Source organism: Planococcus citri, chromosome 2 (assembly GCF_950023065.1).
Source record: "Planococcus citri chromosome 2, ihPlaCitr1.1, whole genome shotgun sequence".
NCBI classification, from domain to species: Eukaryota; Metazoa; Arthropoda; class Insecta; order Hemiptera; family Pseudococcidae; genus Planococcus; species Planococcus citri.
The window spans coordinates 82,377,025-82,402,581 of NC_088678.1; the positions used below are offsets into that span (position 1 = coordinate 82,377,025).

At 35.1% G+C, this 25,557-nt stretch overlaps 2 protein-coding genes across 7 annotated transcripts; both read right to left on the reverse strand.

Annotated features, from left to right (window-relative positions):
• Window positions 1-77: 77 nt before the first annotated feature.
• Window positions 78-23,844, reverse strand: LOC135838064 (acetylcholine receptor subunit alpha-type acr-16-like). Of its 6 annotated transcripts, none has more exons than XM_065353597.1 (15): window positions 23,672-23,844; window positions 22,631-22,752; window positions 22,474-22,518; window positions 22,283-22,392; window positions 21,976-22,180; window positions 21,296-21,440; window positions 21,006-21,158; window positions 20,795-20,904; window positions 20,350-20,504; window positions 17,376-17,510; window positions 9,925-10,085; window positions 9,257-9,399; window positions 8,973-9,094; window positions 8,590-8,690; window positions 8,371-8,502 (listed from the first exon to the last, which is right to left on the reverse strand). In XM_065353597.1, the coding sequence occupies exons 1-10, from the start codon at window positions 23,757-23,759 to the stop codon at window positions 17,414-17,416; spliced, it is 1,230 nt and encodes a 409-aa protein (XP_065209669.1). In that variant the 5' UTR covers window positions 23,760-23,844; the 3' UTR covers window positions 8,371-8,502; window positions 8,590-8,690; window positions 8,973-9,094; window positions 9,257-9,399; window positions 9,925-10,085; window positions 17,376-17,413. The 6 variants fall into 6 exon arrangements, with proteins under 6 accessions (XP_065209673.1, XP_065209671.1, XP_065209674.1 ...); XM_065353598.1 differs by having other exon boundaries at window positions 8,474-8,492; XM_065353601.1 differs by lacking the exons at window positions 17,376-17,510; window positions 20,350-20,504; window positions 20,795-20,904; ... (5 more) ...; window positions 22,631-22,752; window positions 23,672-23,844 and adding exons at window positions 78-340; window positions 1,284-1,393; window positions 4,355-4,507; window positions 4,652-4,799; window positions 8,822-8,866 and having other exon boundaries at window positions 8,279-8,492; window positions 8,590-8,687; window positions 9,925-10,112.
• Window positions 12,242-17,358, reverse strand: LOC135838065 (acetylcholine receptor subunit alpha-like 2). Its single transcript, XM_065353603.1, has 9 exons — window positions 16,799-17,358; window positions 15,038-15,159; window positions 14,896-14,940; window positions 14,669-14,769; window positions 14,368-14,575; window positions 13,834-13,978; window positions 13,536-13,688; window positions 13,298-13,407; window positions 12,242-12,504 (listed from the first exon to the last, which is right to left on the reverse strand). Exons 1-9 carry the CDS (start codon window positions 16,899-16,901, stop codon window positions 12,286-12,288), a joined length of 1,206 nt encoding a protein of 401 aa, XP_065209675.1. The 5' UTR covers window positions 16,902-17,358; the 3' UTR covers window positions 12,242-12,285.
• Window positions 23,845-25,557: the final 1,713 nt, after the last annotated feature.

Below are 25,557 nucleotides of genomic sequence, written 5' to 3' on the forward strand. Positions count from 1 at the left end.
TCAGAAAGTGTCAGTAGGATGAGTCAATTGAGTCATTCTATACAGAGAGGTTTTAGAAAATGAAAAAGTTCGATCTATAACTTTGAAAATTATAATCAAATCGAAATGCATTTGCGCTATTTTAGGTCATAAAACTTATGATAAGAAATATAAGAAGAATCGCACAAATCGCAAATAATAAATACTCGATAACTACAGCAACTCTCAACCATCTATTTTCAGATTTTTTTGTCAGTGATTCCTCAATAGCGCGTTCGTCCTCAAAGGGTGTAATGTCTTCGAACGGTGCCGTTTTCATCGCTTCATTTTCACGATTGTTTTCTTTCAAATTCCCAACAGCCTAAATTTGAAGGTAAACAAAATATTAAAAATGTGTAGCCCTAAACGAAGCTGAAAACAAGGCACGTTAATATAGGCTGCCATGAAATCCATTTTTCGCTACGTCGACTCGTAATACTAATACTCGCACGAAATTTTTTGAACTACAGGACATAGCTAGACCGAAAGAGCGTGTAAAAATTCATCACCAGCCAAAATTTCAATACAAATGTGCATTTTTCGATTTTTGAAGAATTTTTAAAAATCAAGACTCAGTCAAAAATTAGGAAAAAAAATCAAAGTTTCCCCAAATTGACCTAAAAAATGCTGAAATTTGGCAGGAAACCTATTTTTGACCTGCCAAATCGATCAGAAACGGTTTCAAAGCGTTTTGAGCAGTTCTGGAGCCTCCAGCAGATTTTAAAAACTCAAAATTTCAATAAAATATCATCAAATGAAGTTGGAAATCCAAAATTCACGCTGCATTCCAACGTACACACGCTATTAAGTCGACTGCTAGTGATTTTAGGTCATTTTAGAGCCTATGACGATTTTTTGAAAATTCTCGGAGCCTTCAGTGGATTTTTGAAACTTGATATCTCCACAAAATCTCATCAAAATGCAGTTGGAAAGCCGAAATTTATTCTGTAAACTAATTTTAATACGTTATGAAGTCGACTGCTGGTAGAATTCAAGTCGTATTGAAGCCTCCAACAATTTTTTGAAAATACCGGAACCTCCAGTAAATTTTTGAAACGATTAATGAAGTTGGAAAATCAAAATTCACCCTTCGGACAGGTTTTTTGGCATTTTTTGAAAACTAAAAGTTTATAAAAAGCCCCTGGAGGATCCAAAACGTATTGAAACTGCCTGCGATTCATATCGGAATTAATGCACCTAATCCAGGATCACATCAACTACTGTGTAATAATAAAGAAATACCTAAGCGTTAGATATTCAAGTACCTTGATCAAAGATGGATGATGTGAGTGTGATTTCCTAGCTAATCTGAGTAGGAAAGCAGTGATACAGCTGGATGCTCCCACCATTGAAAATATCGTTCCAAATGCGATCACTAAAATTAATAATAACATACTTACTTAAATGAAGTAACAAAAACGCAAGCATACCTAGGTATATATTGCGAAATAGTTTTTCAAAATATCTGTTTGTGGGCCATTCCATGTCAATTCTACCAACGTTTTTGAGTCATGTCTTTCAATTTCGCTTACTTAAACTTTCTTTACAATTTATCTACCCACCCAGTAAATAAGAAACCCGCAATCACTTTGGTCCCAGCCCCCTCAGGGGGCGCACAGAGTGCTGTGAGCATCCTCAAAACGCCTGTAATTCAAAAACTTACAATGAATCCTAAAACAATGGTACAGTGACATCCTCCCTTATGTTTTTGGGGTCGCAGAATACGAATTTGACAATATTTTTTGTAGGGGTGGGGGTGAGGGGGTGAGGGGGGTGGAAACTTTAAAATTTGACAATATTGATTTGTGTGATATGTCGAAATGTATGTTTTTGAGGGTGTAGATCACGAATCTGACAATATTTTTTTCGTAGGGGGTGAATGGTGGGGGGTGAAGGGGGTAAAAACGGTGAAAAACTCAAAATTTGACTATAATGATGTGTGATATGTCGAAATGTATATTTTCGAGGTTGTAAATCACGAATTTGACAAATTTTTTTTCTTAGGGGTGAATAGTAGGGGGATGAAGGGGGTGAAAAATTCAAAATTTGACAATAATGAAGTGTGATATGTCTAAATGTATGTTTTTGAGGGTGTAGATCACGAATCTGACAATATTTTTTTCGTATGGGCGAATGGTGGGGGGGGGGGGGTCAAGGGGGTAAAAACGGTGAAAAATTCAAAATTTGACTATAATGATGTGTGATATGTCAAAATGTACGTTTTCCAAGGTGTAGAAGGGGTGAAGAGTGGGGGATGGAGAATTTTCTGTTGGGAAGCCGTTAAAGTCCCAGTAAGAGAAAATTTGTCACATTTCAACGAAATTCACCAAGATTTTTCACTATAATCGGCTGTGGAGGTCGCCGGAGCACTTTGGAGCAAAAATGGCAATTAACATCTTGAAATACACTATCTTAAGTATTACCAGCCACTGGAATTTCCCGTGCATCTACGGTGCAAAAATTTGTTCTTTTCCAATTTATGCAACAGAGTAGGAAAAAAACGGAATTTTAACATAAATTATACCTCTAGGTATAATCACTTTATAAAAACTAAAATTGAGTTAATTGATGAAAAGTACTTGCTTTCAGTTGAATTATTCATACTTGGTACATTTTGACATATCGCACATTATTATAGTCAAATTTTGAATTTTTCACCCGTTCTTACCCCCTTCACTCCCCACCATTCATCCCAACGAAAAAAATATTGCCAGATTCGTGATCTACACCCTCAAAAACATACATTTCGACATATCACACAAATCAATATTGTCAAATTTTGAAGTTTCCACCCCCCCTCACCCCCCACCCCTACAAAAAATATTGTCAAATTCGTATTCTGCGACCCCAAAAACATAAGGGAGGATGTCACTGTACCATTGTTTTAGGATTCATTGTAAGTTTTTGAATTACAGGCGTTTTGAGGGTGCTCACAGTCCACTGTGGGGCGGGTGGGAGGGCTTTCACTATTTTCACACAGTCTCAAGGTACTCCACTTCAGCAGCGCATTTCTCCAAAACTATGATACTTTGATCAGAACTGATTTCACAGTTCAAAAGGGTATTAAATTTTGAACGTTTTTAAGCATTTTTATATTCTCAAAATTTGAAAGTTGAACTTTCAAAATAGCGCTGTAAGTGGGAGCTACCATTTAAAATTCTGAAACAATTTCCATAGATGTACCTTTTGGTGCTTTTTCGAAATATTCAAGTTTCGAGATGGGATCTCTTAATGGAGGGGGAGCACCCCCACCCCCAATTTTGGGCAAAACTTTCGAAAGAAAATCTGGGGCATGTGATACATCGAATTGTATGTTTTTGGTAACGCTGAACACGAATACGACGTTAGATTTTTGATTGGGTCCCATCCACGACCCCCAGCACCTCCCCAAATGGGGTAAAAGTTCAAAATAGGTTTTTTTTCGTGCGACACATCAAATAGTATGTTTTTGGTGACGCTGAACACGAATATGATGTCAAATTTTTGATTGGACCCATCCACGGCCCCCGCACCTCCCCCAAGGGGATAACCTAAAAAAAATTGTTACAATCGTGCGACACATGAAATATAGTACGTTTTCGATATCGCTGAACACGAATATAGCCGTAGTTTTTCAAATTGACCTCACCCATGGCTCCCAGAACCTCCCCCAATTGGTAAAAGTCCAAAAAGTTGGTTTTCAAAAACCGCACTTTTTTGGTCGAATTGACATGGAATGACCCTTGTGCAACGCGCAGTGGGACAGATTCATTTTTTACGGTATCAAAAATCATATTTCAGATAGGAATGCGAATTTTGACGTCAATTCATTTTTGACGTTGTTTTGGTTCGAACCCCAAATGGGCGCCAGGAGGGGGGTGTGCAACGGGGCAAATTTGGCATAAAAAATGAAATTTTTCGTAATTTTGTTGAAAATCTGTGATTATTTCAAGTCAAATTAGGGGAGAATTGGCACGTTTCGGGAAAAAGTATTCATGTATCATGTAACCTCATGCTATAAGGGACTTATTGCAAATGTACTCAATTTGGCATGGTTTGGCATGGAAAAGATCAAAGATGCTAAATTATAATTAGGTAATGTAAAAAATTGACTTTCTTTTATATCATTTTCAGAAAATTCAACGAATGAAAAATTAAAAAACAATTTCAATTATGAAAAGAGGACACAATTAGGGTACTCGATATTTCTGGGCACCCTGTAGTAGTGGTACCATGGGTAATATTTTACCATACTTTTCATTTAATTCTGACGACTTTATTTTTTCGATTTTTGATACCCTAAAAAATTATTCTGTCCCACTGTGAACGTAGGTATCAACAATTATTTCTTACTTACAGAAATTAGGAGCTATTACGGTGAAATTGGGAATTGAATTCATCAACATAACAAGGGAAATAACGAGCATGAGCAGAGATGATATTTTGGATGCCAGTTTGATTCTGCTTACTGGCGATATCAAAAACGATGGAAGAACCACCAAACTAACGCCTGTAAAATGGGTTGGTAGTTAATTCTTTTTTTCTCGCTCTCTTAAAACAAAACGGGTGGTTTACCAAACTAACCAACTACTATCTGGAATTAATTTTGAGTATATAAGTGAGAATACTAGATAAGTATAAGTACAATACAAACCTATAAGTGTCAAACATGAAACAACTTGCAAGGAACGACTTTCCAGTTTTAAGGTCAGCTCAAATATCAAGTGAGGAAACGCCATTTCTTGTTTATTGGCACCAGTGATACTCCATAATGATGGCACGTTACGTAAATATTGCGGGGACTTTAAATTCATAATTACTGGTTAGGTACATGTACTCGTATTATGTTAGGTACTTTTTATTCGGGAAAATGACCATTCGGGGATCCGAATTCGGGAAAATGTCCGGAAACGATACACCAAACGAAATGCATCAAGCATCGATTTTGTTTTTTGCTCATTGCAGGCATTTGGCAAAAAAAGAAGAAAGAATGCCAAAAACAAATTTTCAGCTGTCCAAGTTCATTTTTCGATTTTTGGCGAATTTTTGAAAATTCAAAATTGACTGTTTTTGGCGATTTATGCTTTTTTTAAAAAGTACGTAGGTACTTGATCAATAAAAATGGTCAAAAAAGTCCCAAAACTAATAATAATTACCCAAATTCAAATTTGACCATTTCCAGCCATTCTGGAGCCTCCAGCGCGATTTGTCAATTCCTCCAGAAATTTGAATTTGCTCCAGAAGGCGTGCATAGTAGGGGTACTATGTCGGTCTATCGTTTCAAAATCGCAAAAGAGTGGGACCGGAAAGATATACAATTTTCGCGATATTTCCTCGAAACGGGGTCATTTCCCGACCCCGAAACCACCATTTTATTTTTCAGATCGGATTGCAAACCCGATCCAGGGGTTCCCAAAGTTGTGAAAATTGAACATCTACGTTGTCATCTGTTTTGTCCAATAAATCCCAACCAAAATGGGGTACGGGGAGGGGCGTGCTTGTGGTCTCAAATAACTCGTATTGGATCACTCTTGAAATATCTACCCATGACCGTTCTCATTTAGTGATACCCCACTGTTTAACGAGTTAATCTACATTTGAGCCGTTTTTGGGAGTGACACCTCAAGAGTGGCGTTTTGAGGTGTCACTCTCGCTCCAAAACTGCTGGAAATGGTAGAATTTGCGCTCGGGGGGGGGGGGGGGGGGGTTAGTTTGATATGGTGAGATATGGCCCAACTACGTAAGTAGTTATGATATGAATAACTAGGTAGCGTGAACGTAAGTGGTGGGAACATGTTAACTCCGCAAAGGCAGCGCACCGGACGCGATGCATATATAATGCATCGCGAACGAGAGCAAATTACTTAGCATAGGTATCTCGAGCTCGCCGGTGCTTCGTCGCAAAGTGCATCTCTATTCGATATGAAACCTCGTAGATATGACAGGCAGGTAAGGGACCCTATTTGGGTACCTCTCCCCTATTTATCCCATTATTGCCCACTTCGAATAGTGGTCAATTTGAAATTATGTCGCGTAAAGAATAGGTTAACATTTTGATCGCGATACCATCGGGCATGGAGTCGATCTTCCCAGGCATCGCTCTTGCTTCTCGTCTGAAAGGGTACCTCATGTATTACATTTCTGTTGACCGGCCTAGTATTAGTGAGCCACCGCGAAAGAGATAGAAAACTTGGACATTATGTGGACCTGGTGAGTAGCTTCATCATTTATTAATAAGGTAATTTCTCCCATACTTGTGAATATTGAGAAGTAATCTCTTTCTTCATGAGTATGTAAAAGTAGGGCCTAATTATAACCCTGTTTAATTCATCACCATCGATTACAATAATGTTATAGAACATTATATCTTAAATAATTAGCGCGAGTCGCATAATATGGACCTGTGTCCACATTAATAATATGAAATAATGTAAATTATTTTATATTTTTATTCACCCTACATGATTGAAATTATGATAATAAATCAATTTGACACGTTCTCGTAGCATTTGGTGTTACAGTAAGTCCCGCTTATTAGAATCGATTTGGGACCCGGTATGTTTGATTCTATAAACCGGAGTATTCTACTAAGCGGAAGGATAAAAAAATGCAAAATTCCAAATTATGTTGAGATTTTTTCACTTTTTGATGTGTTTTGAAGTTAATTCTAATGCTTTTTCGGTTTTTTAGTTACGTTTGGCCTTTTAATATGTTTTGAACACTTTTTTTGTACGATTTTTATAAAATTAAAAAAAAATTCCATCATCTTATACCAATTTTCACCAATTTAAAATATTTATTTTCACGTTTTTATGCCATTTTCACATGTTTTCATTTAATTTTTGTCAAATTTTGCCAAAATTCATGATTTTTTCCCATTTTTGAAGATTTTATAATTCTATTAACCGAATGAAATGCTCTTTTTATTCCAATAAACGGAAGAATTCGCATGTAAGAAGATATAAATGTTCTGTCCCAGCACATTCCATTCCATCAACAGAATTATTCTATTATCCGCGATTCTAATAAGCGGGACCTACTGTATTATTGTTTTATCGAATCATAAATGCATATAGTTCAACTGAATGATTTCTAAGCTCTCTGACTCTCAAATACTAGCCAGGTATAGGGAAATATTCACTACTTACGTAGTGATATTTAGCCTTCTCTCCAAAGCAGTTATTAAATTAATCTTCCCATTCCTAATCATTCGCAATCTAACTATATCAAGTTCTTGGAGAAATACAGCGTTTCGCGCAAATTTCAAAAATTCCCTCACAAACAGTTATCTTTTGATTTTTTGGATTTTTTAATTTTGAGAAAAGCTGGTCAAAAAACAATTCTTGAGGTGTCACTTTCAAAATCGGCTCAAATGTAGATAAACTCGTTAAACAGGTCGAGTATAATACACAACTCGATTTTTAGCCGCCCAACTGCATATTCACGCTCCTGGAGCAAATTCAAATTCTGGATAAATTGAAAAATCGCGCTAGAGGCTCCAGAATGGCTGGAAATGGTGAAATTAGGGTGGGGGGGGGGGTTAGTATTGGACAAAATACAGCGATTCGCGTGAATTTCGAAAATTTCCTCGCAAAGGGTTATTTTTTGATTTTGAAAAAAGCTGGTCAAAAAGCCACTTTTGAGGTGTCACTCTCAAAATCGGGTCAAATGTGGATAAACTCGTTAAACAGATGAATACACAACTCGATTTTTAGTTGCCCAACTGCATATTCTCGCCTTCTGGAGCAAATTCAAAATTCTGGAGGAATTGACAAATCGCGTTGGAGGCTCCAGAATGGCTGGAAATAGTGAAATTTGGATTTGTGGGGGTTAATATCAGTTTTAGGACTTATTTTGACCATTTTTATTGATCAAGTACGTATGTACTTACTTTTTTTTTTAAAAAAAAAAACATAAATCGCCAAAAACAGTCAATTTTGAATTTTCAAAAATTCGCTAAAAATCGAAAAATGAACTTGAGCAGCTGAAAATTTGGTTTTGGGGGTTTTAGACTATGCTCTTTCCAAAAATCGCGGTCTCGTCAAATCGGAGGCGCACACCTCAAGAGGTTCCCTTGTTAGTAATGTTTTAACGACATACTCGTACTTTCAAACCAAGGCTATTACAACTCAAAATATATGCCTTAAAACATGATACTTGTTGCATGAATAGACCTATTCAAGGAGTGTGATCCCTGTTAGTCTACACGCGTCCGAGGAAAAAATTCGTAAAAGTAGACTACACTTGGTGGTGGCGCCCACCAATATAAAATAAAACTTACCTCAGACAAAGTGAGATGAATACTCGTATTTGGTGTATCGATTGTGAAATTGAGGATACACATTTGCGGATCCCATGGCCAACTATTAGAGCTTATTTTACACCTTGTGAGTAAATCCACTGACGACATCCATCGCAAGTCACCATCTGACATAATGTTCAAGCGGCCAGCCCCGAAAGAATTGTTGTAGTACCTCTCGTCTAAAAACAAATTACTGAAATTTTCTACGATATTAGATACGCATTTGTTTTTTCAAGTGCAATAATTAGGTAAAGATTGATCGATTTGCTGATAATGAGAATTGTTCGTACTCGTTCGATGTAAAACTCGGCTTCCACACTGAATCAGCCTTAATATCTTTTAGAACTATAAAGTTCTCATTGTTCCAGCGTGTTCGTTGATCTTCCCACTGCTGTCGAATGCATAACATACATTATGTACTACATAGATACAGCAATAAATTGGTAGCGAATGTATAGCGCAATGGGTTTCCATGTAAACCCAAAGGTCAATCCATGAAAAAATTCATTACCTAGTACCTACCATAAATATATTCCCGATCGATGAAAGTACCCCATCTTCGATATTCTAAAAAATTGAATGATATTTTCATCAAGCAAATTTGTAAACTCATAGATTATTGGACATGGTAGGTAGGTACTAGGTACATGCTTTACAAATCCATAAATCTTACCAAATCAACGTACACCACATCGATATGTGCAAAACCATAAATAGGCAACAGAGCATGAGGAGGAGGTGACCGCATGTCGAAGTTCGAAAATATATAACATTTGAATTCGGATTCAAGGCTGCCTGTTAAAGTTCAATAATGAGTGAAATAAAATCGCATACTTTTATTGCACTGATTGAGCAAAACTTCAAAACTTTCGCTCCTTATATGATCTCAAAGTGACGAGATGAAAATTTGAAACTTTCAGTTCAATATACGTAAGAATACCTATTATTGTAACCCACCTGGTTTACTTTCACAGTCACGCATGCGTCCGTTTGTGTAAGTCACAGTCACACTCAGTAAAATGTTAAAAATTACGTAAAATTTCACCGACATTGGGCCAACAATTATTTCACCGTGTTGAACTTATGCTCGAAGTAACGTACTAGAATATAAAACCAAAGATGTGAGTTTTATCGGTAGTATGAGTATAAACTATGGTGGTGTATTAGGAATAAAGGAAATGAAGATAACTCGTTTTCTAAACTCTGATTCGAATATCATACCGGATGGTCTGGATACGATATAAAATATTCGGCCAGCGTATAGTAGTCGTACTAGAAAAAAATTAATGAAATTCCTATTTGAAAAAAAGTTGTGTTAGGATCGTTCGATTTTTATGGAAAATTTGAATTTTTGCGCTATATTCGTATTTTAAAGAGCATTATCTTCAGTTAACTACGAGTAATAACCAAATGACCGAAAATTGTAAAAATAATAATTTTCTCAAAATAAATAAAAATCATAAAAATCTTTTTTTAAATTTTCCGATCAGAAAATATTTTTTTCTGATAGTTTGGAATATTATTACTTATCAATTATAGTACCTATCTATCTGTTCAATGGCGTTCTCCTGTGTTCAATTTCTCGAAAAACCAGTGGAAATTGTAAAAAAAGTTGCCTAACTTACCGCCTGTCTCCTTAACGATGAATTTTCCATCAACGTTTTTTGAATCTGCCCAGAGTTGCCTATATGTTACCGGTTGCCCTTGGAAAAAAACGTCCCTTTTTTTCGATATAGGTACCTAAGCTGGTGTGATGCCATTGTCTTCGATATTTCTATGGTAGGTCCTGCGAGAAATAAAAACAGAAAATGTTAAAGTAGGTAGTTTCCAAAAAAAAAAAAAAAAAAAAAAAAACGAACGAAAAAAATAGCATATTATTCCTATAATAAATTTAAATATTTCTACTCGGTTATTTATTTTTCTATCCAATCATATATTTTTTTTATACCTACGAAAAATATGATTACACTATTCAACTCATAAAACACGCATTCAATTTCAAAAAATACTCACTGTTCATCAAATACTCGTATAAATCTTTTACGAACGAATCGATTCACTTTTTGTGAAACATTTGTATAGGAATTTGATCTAATATCTAGTTACAAGAGAAGCGAATTGAATAGAATCGAATCATTTACGAATGATAGGTCATTGAATAAATTCATTTACCTATTTCTTGGCGAATCATTCGCGAACGGATCAATTAATATACGCACATTTCTAAAGCGTACGTACATCTAGATGAACTATTGCAAGGATATATCTACATCTACATACTTATCATGTTTTTTTTTTGTTGATGTCGAATTGATTGCGTTTTTGTAAAACATTTCTACCTATAGGAACTGACCAGTTTTCAAGCGAAGCCAATACAATTGAATCATTCGCGGACGATTGATGATTGAAGTGAAGCAATTGTTTGATTTCTTGGTGAATCATTCTCAAGCTTAATAATCAATTTTTAGCGAATCTTGCACGAACGAATTAACTAATTGGAGATGAATCATTCGCGAACGAACTGAATAATTTTTGATGAATCATTCGCGAACGAATTGAACAATTTTCGGTGAATCATTTGCGAACGAATTGATTCATAAATAAAATTAATGAATTAATCAATTCGATGATTCTTTCAAATTCATTAATTGTCAATTTTTAGGAATTAATAGTTGAACAAATTGACATCATAGATTGGAATTTAATTTTTAACCTACTTTCGACCCGTCATAAGTCGATTGGTGATGGTTTCAAAACAATCTAGAACTTCAAACGGATTTTTGAATTTTCTAGTTTTCAAAAAAAATTCAGTAGATAAATATAGTGAAAATAAAACTAAGCACTCGTCACAAGCATGCAAAACAAGGGGAAGAGGTGACGGGATGTTTCACCTCCAGACAGAAAATTTTAGGCGAAAAGTATTTTTGGACCAAATAGTGTGAGATGGAAAAAGTTAGAGGATTTGAGAAAGTTGCGAAGAAATTGTGTATAAGCAGGCGAAATCAAAGAATTACCTACCAAAAACCATCGGTTTTTAGTGTTGAAATTTGAAAATAATGTAAAATTCGCGTATACATTGTAATCGTTTATTACTTTGTAATTACTTGTAATTCGTCGTATTATCGAGATACATTGTATAGTTTACATTTCCGAGAAGTCAACAAACATCAATCGTGACTTTTAGATTTTTCTATTCGTATATCTGTGATCTATTCAATAAAGTATTACCGTTTACGTTTTCTGTTCGCATTATGGCGATTTTATTCCATTTTATTTTCGTGTATATATGTATATCTTTGTATTAGTGTTAATATGTTCGAATACATTTTTATTTTGAATGTGCGCATCGTATTTTATTAGGTTATGTTAAAGATGCTTCAATAGCGGCTATGAACTCGGATAAGTAACTTGATCAGCTACCTGGATCCACAAAATGCCGCATCAGCATATTCGAATAGGTATGCCAGTTGTCAAGTGAAACATACTCAAACAACCGGCGAGCTGGAAAACTAGAGCTGTCTGCAAATACGTAATGTAGATAGCTGACGTTTTCGGTGGTAGGATTTTCTAGAGAGATTTCGACGTGTCTCTAGCGACGTAACAGCAGCTTGTTTGCTGCTAATCGATGTTAGAATGGAAATATTAGATGTATCGATGTCTAATGACTTTCCCAGAGATCTAGAACGCAAATCCGGTGCGTCGTTAGTGGCTATGGAGCGGATTGCGGTGTCCATAGGGTCTTTCAAATTGGAACAAGGTTGGCTTCGAGCAGCTTCCGCATACGACTTCAATGAAGCTTCGAATGTCAGAGTTGGACATCTCAATAGTGTGATTATTAAAAATTTTTTTTTTACTTTGCAGTTTTTACTTTGAGTAAGACCTTTAATATTGGATCAGTCATTCCAGACAGAGTGGTTTCAGAAAATGAAAAAGTTCAATGTATAACTTTCAAAATTATAATCAAATCAAAATGCATTTGCGCTATTTTAGGTTATAAAACTTACGGTAAGAAATATAAGAAGAATTGCACAAATCGTGAATAATAAATACTCGATAACTACAGCAATTCTCAACCATTCACTTTCAGATTTTTGTGACGGCGATTCCTCAATTGCGCATTCGTCCTCACAGAGTGTGATGTCTTCAAACGATGCCATTTTCATCGCTTTATTTTCACGTTTGTTTTCTTTCAAATTCCCAACTGTCTAAATTTGAAAGCAAACAAAAGATGAAAAATGTATAGCCCTAAGCGAAGCTGAAAACAAGGCAAATTAATACCTACGATATTATTAAATCATTTTAGCAGATTATGACTGTTTGAAGCCATCTAGATTCCTTTCTTACGTTAGTAGGTACAGGGGAAAGTGGGTAGTGACTAGTGAGTACACCTATATCTATGTTCAGTTGGGAGTTTTCAATGTTTTCATACCCATTAGGTGCCCAAATGAACTTATCAAGATCCTAAAAAATATATATTAAATGTTTGTGTTGAAAAAAAACTAAACGGAATACAAAAATTGTTCAAAATTTAACATGTGGCAATACTATAGACTGAATTGAAACTGCTCAACAATCATTACAGCTTCCTTGAAAAAAGTTGACATTAATTTGCAGTCGAATCCAATTCGATTACCTTTTAAAAAAGTTCCAGGTACCTAAGTACTGGATACTTGAGTGTTTAATCTCATTCCTAAATCAAGTAGGTACCAAAAAATGAATGAAGAATAAAGAATAAAATAAAAATACAACTTTAACCATTTTTTTATGACATAAAAATATCAAAAATGGATATTTCATTCGGGAACTTCTGGATCGGCGCAATGGATAAGAACACCAATCGCTCCTTATGCAGAATAAGAAAGTAAGCTAATACATTTTTAAACCATTAGAAACCCAAAGACCTGCCTGTTGTAGGTTATTAAAAATTATAATAGGTATACCCCCGGATCACCAACTTCTGCGCTATAACAAAGAAATAAGCTTTAGATAATCGAGTACCTTGATCAAAGATGAATGATGTGAGTGTGATTTCCTAGCTAATCTGAGTAGGAAGGCAGTGATACAGCTGGATATGCCCACTATTGAAAATATCGTTCCAAATGCGATCACTAAAATGAATAATAACATACTCGTACTTGAATGAAGTAACAAAAACACAGTGCTATGTGAAAAGCATTTTCAAAATGTCTCCACAACGTAGGTGCCTACTAATTAAGTATTTATTATTATTACTTACAGAAATTAGGAGCTATTACGGTGAAATTGGGAATTGAATTCATCAACATAAGCAGGGAAATAACGAGCATGAGCAGAGATAATATTTTGGATGTCAGTTTGACTCCGCTTTCTGGCGATATCAAAAACGATGGAAGAAGCACCAAACTAACGGCTGTAAAATGGGTTGGTTATTTATTCCGCACTTTTTTTGTTCTTAAAACAAGGAAGTGGTCTACCCAAGTAATGACCTACTATCTACAATAATAATTAATGTTGAGCATACCTAAGTGAAAATACTATCATGTATATAAACCTACCTATAAGTGTCAAACACGAATCAATTTGCAAGGAACGGTTTTTCATTTGCAAGGTCAGCTCAAATATCACATAGGGAAACCCCCCTTCTTCTTTGACACCAGTGATACTCCATAATGATGGCAATCCGGGTAAACTGTGCACTCGCTTTAAATTTATAACCACAGATTAAATGTATTGTGTTAGGTAAAGGCCTACTTAGTAAGCTGACAGTGTGCATCAAACATCGGCGTTGTTTTTTGCTTATTGCATGCATTTGGCAAAAAAAAAAAAAAAAGTCAAAAATACGCCAACACGCAAATTGCACAGCAAAATCCCCAAAAATTGCGTGAATTTGGCAACTTGGTAAGTACTAACTGGTTCAACAACACACTTTTCAAGTTATTATAACTCAAAAAACACTAAAACACCATACTTATTGCATAAGTAGTCCTATTCTAGGAGCGTGTGTTGAAATTCTATCCCAATTAGTCTATTGGAAATAAACAACGGCATGTTTTTGAAAGGAACACACGTGCCCAAGGAAAAAAGCTCACCTCGCAGAAAGGGAAATAAAGTTCTCGTATATCGATTGTGAAATTGAGGATACACTTTTGCGGATCCCATGGCCAACTATTAGAGCTTATTTCACACCTTGTGTGTAAATCCACTGACGACAACCAATGCAAGTCGCCATCTAACTTAATTCCCAAGCGGCCAGCCCCGAAAGAACTGTTGTAGAATCTGTCGTCTAAAAACAAATTACTAAAATTTTCTACGAAGTTAGATATTTGTTTTTTTTTTCAAGTACAGTAAGTAATTATTGATAGATTTGCTGCTAATGAGAATTGTTCGTACTTGTTCAATGTTATACTCGGCCTCCATACTGAATCAGCCTTAATATCTTCTAGACCTGGAATGTCCTCATTGTCCCAGCGTGTTCGTTCATCATTCCACTGCTGCCGAATGCGTAGGTACAAAATAATGTATTAGATTACAGCTAGCAATAAATGGTCGTGAAAGTAGAGCATAATGGATTTTCGCGACAACCCAAAGGTCAATTCATGAAAAAACTTATTACCTACCATCAATATACTCCCGATCAAAATAAGTACCCCATCTTCGATATTCTAAAGAATTGAATAAAATTTTGTATCACGCAAATTTGTGAACTCATAATGTAGATTATTATAGCCAGGTACAGCTTTAAAAATGCATAAATCTTACTAAATCAGCGTATGTCACAACTATATCTGCTATAGTACCACCACGAGACGGCGCATGAGGCGGAGGTGAAAGCAAGTCGAAATTCGAAAATAAATAACATTTGAGTGCAGAGCTACGAGTACCTGTTAAAGTTCAATAATGAGTGAAATAAAATCCCATAAGGTTAAAATATTGCACTGATTAAGCAAAACTTCAAAACGTTCCGCAATTTTCAGAAAGATGTGAGAGGCAGGATGCCTGTAACCGCCTTAGCGATTATTAGTATAACTCCCTTTTTGCACAATATTACTCGATCTATTTATAGGGAGATACTTCGTTACTTGCTCTCTCTAAAATTATACCTATACTGGAAGTAAGGGGAACGTGGGGGATTCTCTGCTCGTGGATCCGGCAGCAACTGTTGCAAGATCACGAGCAAGGCTCTTCACTTAGCACTGGAATCTCGAGCTCTCTGGAGCTAAGTCAACATTGTAAATATGTATTCTCGCTTCGGCACCGGAAAATGTGAAAGTGCTTGGTCCTTAAGATCAAGTACCATTTATCGTGTTTAACCCACTTCCAGCGTGGTAATTAGTGTTTCTCTGAACATATTGATTAATTTCACGTAATCAATATGGATCTTTTGGATGCACATTTGATCACCCCGGGCATCAAAGGCATTTCTCGCATTACATCGAACCTCGTGTAGTACGTACCTATCAAGTACCAGGAATTAGTGAGTACATCGGCTGGATAGGTAACATGTACAGTGTCTTTGGTAAGTATTGAAAAATACTTATTTGGGCCTGATGGTTCCTTCAATTAATTATAGTTTAGCATTAGTTAATTGAGTTAGTCGAAGTAGGAATATTATATTGACGCAGCCTACCCAAGTTAACTCATAATAATTGTAACTTCATCTCAATTATTGGTGATATTCTGATTGATTACGTATTAGGTACTCACTTAATACGTAATTAATTAGAATTCTTTCGGTCTTTCCTGATCTAGGTTGTAATGGCAGGTAATGCACTTGACTATTTCATTATGTTCAAAATTGTGTAGTTTGTAATTGCTTTCTACGTACCTTCTCATATGTAACTAATATGTAATAAAGACATTTTAGTAGTCATCACGAATGTGTTTTATTATTATTAGAGTACATACGTGATTAGTTAGTTAGGATTATCTACCCCATATCATCTCTCGAGCTATCCAGGTAAGTGGTAATTATTCCCCACGTAAGGAATAATTATTATCCCGCTCCAGTAGGAATTAAATACAACGATTCCCACCATCTTAGATAATTACCTATAAAACTATATCAAAGAGCATGGTCTAAAACCCACATGGTTAAAATTTCTTTGATTTTTAAATCTTTGAAAAATTTTTGAAAACTTAAAATCGGCAAATTACGCTCCGAATCGCATCTGGGTAATTAGCATGAAAAATACTAGTGGAGGGGTAGGAGGTGTAAGGTAAAAATTTGGGAAAATCCGGCGAAATAAAATCTGGGAAAATTTTAGTCTCCCTCTCCACCCCCTACACATCATTTCGTCACGCCTCTGCTGAGACGATCTTTGAGCTTTTAGAGAGTAGGAAATATAGAGAATGATTTGTTTGATTTTAAACGATATTGTAAAAAAATTCTGTAAATATTCATTATTTCGTACGAAGCAACAATGAGTTACATATACAAATTGTGGAATGATCTCAAAGTAAAGAAAATTTAAAGCTGTTAGTTCGATGTAAGAATACCTATTTGTATAGGTAGGTACCCACCTGGTTTACTTTCACAGTCACGTAAGCGTCCGTTTGTGTAAGTCACACTTAGTAAAATAAGAAAAATAACGTAATATTTCACCGACATTGGGCCAAAAATCATTTCACCGTGTTAAACTTATGCTCGAAGTAACGTTCGTACTTGAATATGAAACCAAATAGGTATTTACGATATGTCATTTTTATCAGCAGCTTGATATACCTAAACTATGATGGAGTATTAGGAATTAAAGGAAATGATACTTTTCATACGTATGTATTTCTAAACCCTTGATTCGAGTATCATACCGGATGGTCCAGATGCGATATGAAACATTCAGCCCACGTATCGTACTAGAAAGAAATTATGTAATGAAGTTCCTTCTAGACAAAAAGTTGCGTAGTGCACAAATAATTTGGACAAAAATTTCGTGGGAGTGAAAAAAAATTCTAGTGTTGAACTTTGGTTCACAGGTGGCGAATATTCATAAACAAACAAGGTGTTTGTTTTCGACTATCATTCTGTTCAATGGCTTTTTCCTGTGTGCAATTTCATCGTAGAACACGTAGTAACTGTAAAAAGAGTTGCCTAACTTACCCATCAATGTTTTGAATCTGCCAAAAGAGTTGCCTATGTTACCGCCTGCCTTTGGAAAAATACATCCCTTCACTTCGATACGCTGATGCGATGGTGTGTCTTCGATATTTGTATTGTACGTACCGATGGTAGGTCCTGCGAGAAATAAAAACAGGAAATGTTAAACAATCAAGAACGACCGGTGATTGAACAAATTGTTTGATTTCTAGATGAATCATTCACGAACACTCGAACGAATCTATCAATTGTTGATGAATCATCCGCAAACGAATTGATTCATAAATTAGGTAATGAATTGAACAATTTTTTTCAATCAATCAATCAATTATTAAAGATGAAAATTAAAGGGACAGGATTTTAAACCTGAATATCTTGGAAAAGTCTGGGTCGAAGACGACGGTTTATGGTTGGATTTATTATATAATTAGATGAATTCAAAGACCCATCAGCCATCTCTCATGAAAAAAAATCAATAGTTGAGCAAATTGACATGATAGATTGGAATTCAATTTTTAACCAACTTTCGAGTGGTTTCAAACCCATTGGAGCCTCAAACGGATTTTTGGATTTTCTAGTTTTCAAAAAAATTCGTTAAATAGAATATGAAAATGAAATTCGGCACCTGGAATTTTTGCTGATAACCTTTTTAAATTCCCTGTTGTTCAGTTCAAAAATTGTTATTCCGGTTTTGGGATACTTTCCTTGTCAAGGTAGGTAGGGTGAAGTACGTATGCATTTTTTTCCCAGCAATTCAAATTTCTCGTCGCACTGTCCAGTTTTGGAGTTTGATGGCTACGAACTGCTGCAGCTTGGAGAACATTTTTTTGTGGCTATTTAAATTTATCTAACAAGGGAACCTCTCGAGGTATCCGCCTCCGATTTGAACGGGACCGCGATTTTTGGAAACAGCATGTTCTAAAACCCCCAAATCCAAATTTTCAGCTGCCCAAGTTCATTTTTCGATTTTTGGCGAATTTTTGAAAATCCAAAATTGACTATTTTGGTGATTTATGTTTTTTTAAAAAAAGTACGTACTTGATCAGTAAAAATGTTCAAAATAAGTCCTAAAACTGAGATTAACCCTCTAAATCCAAATTTTGCCATTTCCAGCCATTCTGGAGCCTCCAGCGCGATTTTTTAATTTCTCCAGAATTTTGAATTTGCTCCAGAAGGCGTGAATATGAAGTTGGGCAGCTAAAAATTGAGTTGTGTGTTATACTCAACCTGTTTAACGAGTTTATCAACATTTGAGCCGATTCTGGAGCAGACACCTCAAGAGTGGTTTTCTGACCAGTTTTTTTTCAAAATAAAAATATTCAAAAATCAAAAATATCCCGTTTGCGAAAAAAATTTCAAAATTTGCGCGGATCGCTGTATTTTGAAAACAACAAATGCCCTGATGCTGAGTTCCGCCTTTTCCAGCCATTCTGGAGCCTCCAGTGCGATTTTTCTATTTCTCCAGAATTTTCAATTTGCTCCAGAAGGCGTGAATATGAAGTTGGGCAGCTAAAAATCGAGTTGTGTGTTATACTCGACCTGTTTAACGAATTTATTCACATTTGAGCCGATTCTGGAGCGGACGCCTCAAGAGTGGGGTTTTGACCAGCTTTTCTCATAATAAAAATACTTACCCAAAAATTAAAGGGAGTCCCAAGAGAGGCTGGAAATGGCGAAATGCGCTCTGGTGTGGTTAATTAATGACGAAATACAGCAATTCGCGCAAATTTCAAAAATTTTCTCACAAAGGAAAAATTTTTGATTTTTGGATAGGTATTTTTATTCTGAAAAAAAGCTGGTCAAAAAACCACTCTTGAGGTGTCCCTTCCAGAATCGATTCAAATGTTGATAAACTCGTTAAACAGGTCGAGTATAACACACAACTCGTTTTTTAGCTGCCCAACTTCATATTCACGTCTTTTGGAGCAAATTCAAAAGTCTAGAGAAATTGAAAAATCGCGCTGGAGGCTCCAGAATGGCTGAAAATGGCGAAATTTGGATTTGGGGGGGTTAATATCAGTTTTAGGACTTATTTTGAACATTTTTACTGATCAAGTACGTACTTTTTAAAAAAAAGCATAGATAACCAAAATAGTCAATTTTGAATTTTCAAAAATTCGCCATAAATCGAAAAATGAACTTGGGCAGCTGAAAATTTGGGTTCGGGGGTTTTAGAACATGCTCTTTTAAAAAATTGCGGTCCCGTTCAAATCTGAGGCGAACACCTCAAGAGGTTCCCTTGTAAGTAACTATATGAGCAGTTCCGAAAATATTCACTAAAAATTTCAAAAGTACAAAGTTAAGCTATTTTTAAAGTCCAATTTGCAAAAGCAAACCTATGGAGCGATAATTTAAAAATTTGAAAAAATGTAGGAAACGCACATTTTCATAATTATCAATTTGAAACTTTGTAAGAATTTTTCGCGATGTGATTTGCAAAACACGAGGGGGGGGAGACAGACAGAGTCACCAAAATTTTGGTCAAAAAAAATTGAATATGTGTGACAATGTGTGACATGTCGTTTTAATACGTTTTCGAGAGTGCTGAATGCAAATATCAACTAATGTTTTAGATTTGAGTGCTCTCCTGCTCTAACCCCATCCCCTTTCAATTGCATCTTCTCAAAACTATCTTAAAATTATCAAACACTGAAATTTAGTTCATGTCCTATTTTTGATACGCCCGAGTCGACTGTAGACGGTTTTGGGCCGTTTTGACGAGTCAGACATTTCAAGTGTGATTATTTTTACAATTTTTTTAAAATGTACCATGAAGAAGACCTTTAATATTGGAAAGTCAGAAAGTGTCAGTAGAATCAGTCCTTCTAGACAGAGAGGTTTTCGAAAATAAAAACGTTCAATCTATAACTTTTAAAATTATAATCAAATCGAAATGCATTTGTGCTATTTTAGATCATAAAACTTATGGTAAGAAATATAAGAAGAATTGCACAAATCGCAAATAGTAAATACCTACTCGATAACTAGAGCAGTTCTCAACCATTCGTTTTCAGATTTTTGTGATAGTGATTCTTCAATAGAGCATTTGTCGTCAAAGGGTGTACTGTCTTCAAACGATGCCATTTTCATCGCTGCATTTTCACGTTTGTTTTCTTTCGAATTTCCAACTTCCTAAATTTGAAAGCAAACAAAAGATGAGAAATGTGTACTGCGTAAGCGAAGTTGAAAACAAGGCATGTTAATAAATAGGTATTATGAAATCAGAAATCATTTCAACAGAATGATGTTGCTGTTTGAAGTCATGTAGATCCCTAAAGTAAGTAAGCTAACACATTTTTAAATCACTAGGAACCCGAAGATCTGCCCAATTGTAGGTTCTTGAAAATTAAAATATGTAGGTACCCCAGGATCACTAATTACTGCGCTATTATAAGGAAATAATGATGTAGATAATCAAATACCGTGATCAACGATGGATGATATGTGTGTGATTTCCTAGCTAATCTTAGTAGGAAGGCAGTGATACAGCTGGATATTCCCACCATTGAAAATATCGTGCCAAATGCAATCACTAAAATGAAGCAACAGAAACACAGGTCTGTGTTGAAAGATTTTTCAAAATGTCTGATTGTACAACGGTAGGTAGTAGGTACCTACTTATTTATTACTTACAGAAATTAGGAGCTATTGCGGTGAAATTTGGAATTAAATTCATCAAAATGACCAGGGAAATGACGAGCATTAGCAGAGATAATACTTTCGATGCCAGTTTGATCCTGCTTACTGGCGATATCAAAAACGACGGAAGAAGCACCAAACTAACAGCTGTAAAGTGGGATAGTTGTTTATTCTGCACTTTTTTTTCTTCTTAAAACGAAGAAGTGGTCTTCCAAAGTAATCAACTACTGTCTAGAATTAATTTCGAGTACATATCATGTGAAAATACTATCATACAAACCTACCTATAAGTGTCAAACACGATGCAATTTGCAAGGTACGACTTTCCATTTTTAAGGTCAGCTCAAATATTACGTGGGGAAAACCCATTTCTTTTTTGACACCAGCAATACTCCATAACGATGGCACTCCAGGTAAATTGTGCACGAGCTTTAAATTTATTGAAATTAGTTTATGGAATTAATTTTGGCTTTCCAACAGCATTTGATGAAATTTGGCGAAAATTTCAAGTTTAAAAAATCTACTGGAGGCTCCGGGAATATTCGAAAAGTAGCTGGAGGCTCCAAAATGACTTGAAACTCACCGGCAGTCAACTTAATAGAGTGTTTCAGTAGGAGTGCAGAGTGATTTTCCAATTTCCAGCTTAATTCAATGAAATTTTGGGAAAATTTCACATTCCAAAAATATGCTGGAGGCTCCAGAACTGCTCAAAAGGGTTTTAAACTGATTCTAATTGATTTGGCATGTCAAAAACAGGATATGCCAAATTTCAGCGTTCTAAGTCAATTTGGTAAAATTTTGATTTTTATTCTCATTTTTGGCTTGATTTTCAAAAATAAACAAAAAATCGAAAAATGCACTTTGGCAGTTAAAATTTTATAGTGCCCATCTCAAGTTCAAATCTAAACTTACACCCAGCTGATGAGCTTGCTGGTGGCTTCCATTATTGTAAAGTAAAGCTTACCTCGGAGAAAGTGACATAAATATCTGGCGTATCGATTGTGAAATTGAGGATGCACTTTTGAGGATCCCATGGCCAACTATTAGAGCTTATTGCGCACCTTGTTTGTAAATTCATTGACGACGTCCAATGCAAGATGCCATCTGAACCAATTTGCAAATGGCCAGCCCCGAAAGAATTGTTGTACCTGGAGTCTACAAACAAATTACTGAAATTTTGTACGATGCGATGTTATGTAGATATTTGTTTTTCGAAGTGCAATAAGTACCTAATCATTGATCGATTTGTTCGTAATAAGAATTATTCGTACTTGTTCAATGTTAAACTCGGCCTCCATAGTAAATCAGCTTTAATATCTTCTAGATCAAGAACATCTCCAAATTTCTTGCTGTCCCAGACTGTTCGTTCATCATTCCATTGCTGTCGAATGCAAAGGTACATTACCTACTAGATATCGCAATAATAAGAAAGGTGAATTCCATGAAAAAATTGATTACCTACCATAAATATACTACCAATAAATATAAGTACTCCATCTTCGATATTCTAAAAAATAAAATAAAATTTCTATCACAACAAATTTGTAAACTCGTAGATTATTGCTTAGGTTACTAGTAGTACATAGGTACGTACAGCTTTAAAAATCCATAAACCTTACCAAATCAACGTACGTCATAACCATATCTGCTATGGTCGAACTAGAAGATTGCGCATGTGGTGGAGGTGAAAGTAAGTCGAAGTTGGAAAATAAATAACATTTGAGTTTAGTTTCATAGCCACCTGTTAAACAATAATGAATGAATTAAAATCGCAAACTTATTGTACTGATTGTATTGAGCAAAACTTGAAAACTTTTTCTTTTCCTTGTGATTATCCTCATGGCTTGTTTAGTGGGAAATTTCACCAATTTTGGAAATACTGTGCCCAATGAGCTACGGTGATTGGCGATTGTATAATCGATTGAAAATTTAATCGGTCATCAGTCGCCATGAAGTAAATCACTTGGGCATTAAAAACTGTAATTAGGTACTGCACTTCCCTTCCCAAAATTTGTTCAAACCATATACGTGGCTAATTACTAATTAACATAAAAAATACTGGAGGGGGGGGGTTGAGGTAAAAAGTTGGGAAATTTCCCATCTAACCCCCTTCCCCGACACATTACTCTTACCTAGTCACGCCCCTGGAACGAAATCGCGATTTTCGGAAGTATAACATGGTTTGAAGCCCACATGCTTAAAATTTCAGCTGCCCAAATTTGATTTTTAGATTTTTGGAAACTCAAAATTGGCAATTTTTGACAAATTATGCTCCGAACCAGCAACCACATCATTCTGGCAAATTCGCACGAAAAATACTGTAGGGAGGAGGGGGGTCTGGCGTAAAAATTTGGGAAAATCCGGCGAAAAAAACTGGAAAAATTTTCTTCGTAACGCCTCTGCTGAGATGCCAAAAAATGAAATAAATGATGAACTGATGAAACTCATGTTTCCCCCTCTGAGCTTTCAGACAGTAGGTAATAATAAGAATGATTGGTTTGATTTTATGCAATATTTTAAGAAAATTCTGTAAATTTCTGTTCATTATTTCTTACGAAGCGTTAAAGAGTTGCATATACATTGTGGAATGATTTCAAGTGTAACGAAATGAAAATTTGAAATTTTCAGTTCAATCTAAGAATACCTATTTGCATACCCACCTGGTTTACTTTCACAGTCACGTATGCGTCCGTTTGTGTAAGTCACACTCGATAAAATTAGGAAAATAACGTAAAATTTCATCGACATTGGCCCAAAAATTATTTCACCGCGTTAAACGTATGCTCGAAGTAACGCACGTATTTGAATAAATGAAACCAAAGATGTCATTTTTATCAGCAGTTTGATTTACCTAAACTACATAAATGATGGAGTATTGGGAATAAAGGAAATGAAGATAAATCGTACTTTTTATACGTACGTATTTCTAAATTCTAATTCAAGTATCATACCGGATGGTCCAGATACGATAAGAAATATTCAGCCCACGCCACGTATCGTGCCTACTAGAAAAAAATTAATGAAATTCCTTCTTGAAAAAAAAGTTGCGTTACGCACAAACAATTTGCACAAAAATTTCGTCGGAGTGAAAAAAAATCCTACCGTTAAATTTTGGTTTAAAGGTGGTTAATATAGTGATGAATATTCGAAAAACAAACAGGGCGTTTGTTCACAACTATCATTTAGTTAAATTACTTTTTCCTGTGTGCAGGCATCGCAATTGAATTTTGAAAAAAAATAATGACTTTAATGACCTTTTTTCACCAAAAAAATGACTAAAAAATGACCTTAATATTTTCGATTTCTAGATGTTTAAACCCTATATCAACCAACACAATTCATTTTATTGGCTATGAACTGATAACATTTCAAGCTAAAAATGTACGCGGCAAAAAAGCTTTGAAATTACAGTAAAAGCTCGTTATAACGCTCTTCAATTGATCAAAAAAAAGAGCGTTATAAGCCGAAATGCGTTATAAGCAAAATTCTCGTTTTAACGCTGATGAGCGTAATACCGCGAATTCTTGTTTTAAAGCAAAAAGAGCGTAATAAAAGAAGTGAAAACGTGAACTTCATTTTGAATTTGAACAACTGTTCCAATTGAAAATGAAAAAAAACTGAAATTTTACTTTGATTTTGAGGTCTGCTATAAATAATATGAATAGTAATGCCAGTTTTACAAAATTGTTTTCTGTGGTCAAAATTTTCAGAAAGCCTTGCATTCTTGTTCCAAATTTTCCAAAAAACTAAAAAGTAATCAATATAGCTTACCAAAGTTTTGAAAAATTTCACTTTTCAGTTTTTTTCTCAAGATTATGACAAAAAATTTAGAACTCTACTCTTTTGTAAAAATTCTAGATACTTAACTGCCTTTTTTGTAAGAATTGTAATCAAGCTTCTATTAAAGTTTGATAAGGTTATTGAAAAATCTTACTTTTTCTGGCCAAAATCGAAAGTAATTTTACTTGTTTGTATAACTGCAACTTTTGCAAAATTTTGCCATAAAAGTTTTTTTTACTGTTTCTAAAATCAAAACTGTAAAAATTGCACAAAAAAACTGCTCTTGCGGCCGAAATTTTCAGAAAGTGCAAATTTTTTACATAAAAGTAAGCTTTTTTGTCGCAAAAAATTGGTTTTTTATTGTCAAAATCACTTTAAAAATGTGATTTTTCTTAAATTTTAGAGCGTTAAAGCGCGATTTATAATCGCTCATGAGCATTATATCGCGAATAATTTTACATTGGTTTAAATGGGGTTGTCTAGGGACCAGAGAAAATCAGCGTTATAATCGAAAGCGTTATAACGAGCTTTTACTGTACTTTTATTTGGAATATTTTCATGAAACTAACAACTAATAGTAACATCAATTTCCATTAAAGTATAAAAATAGAAAAAAATGATGAAATATTTGGAATAACTGTTACATTTCTCTTTTTTTTGTGTAAAATTAAAAAAAAAATAAGGACCTAAAAATGACTTTCTCGAAAAAAATGACTTTTAATGACCAAGATTGAAAAAAATGACCAAGTCATTATTAAAATGACCA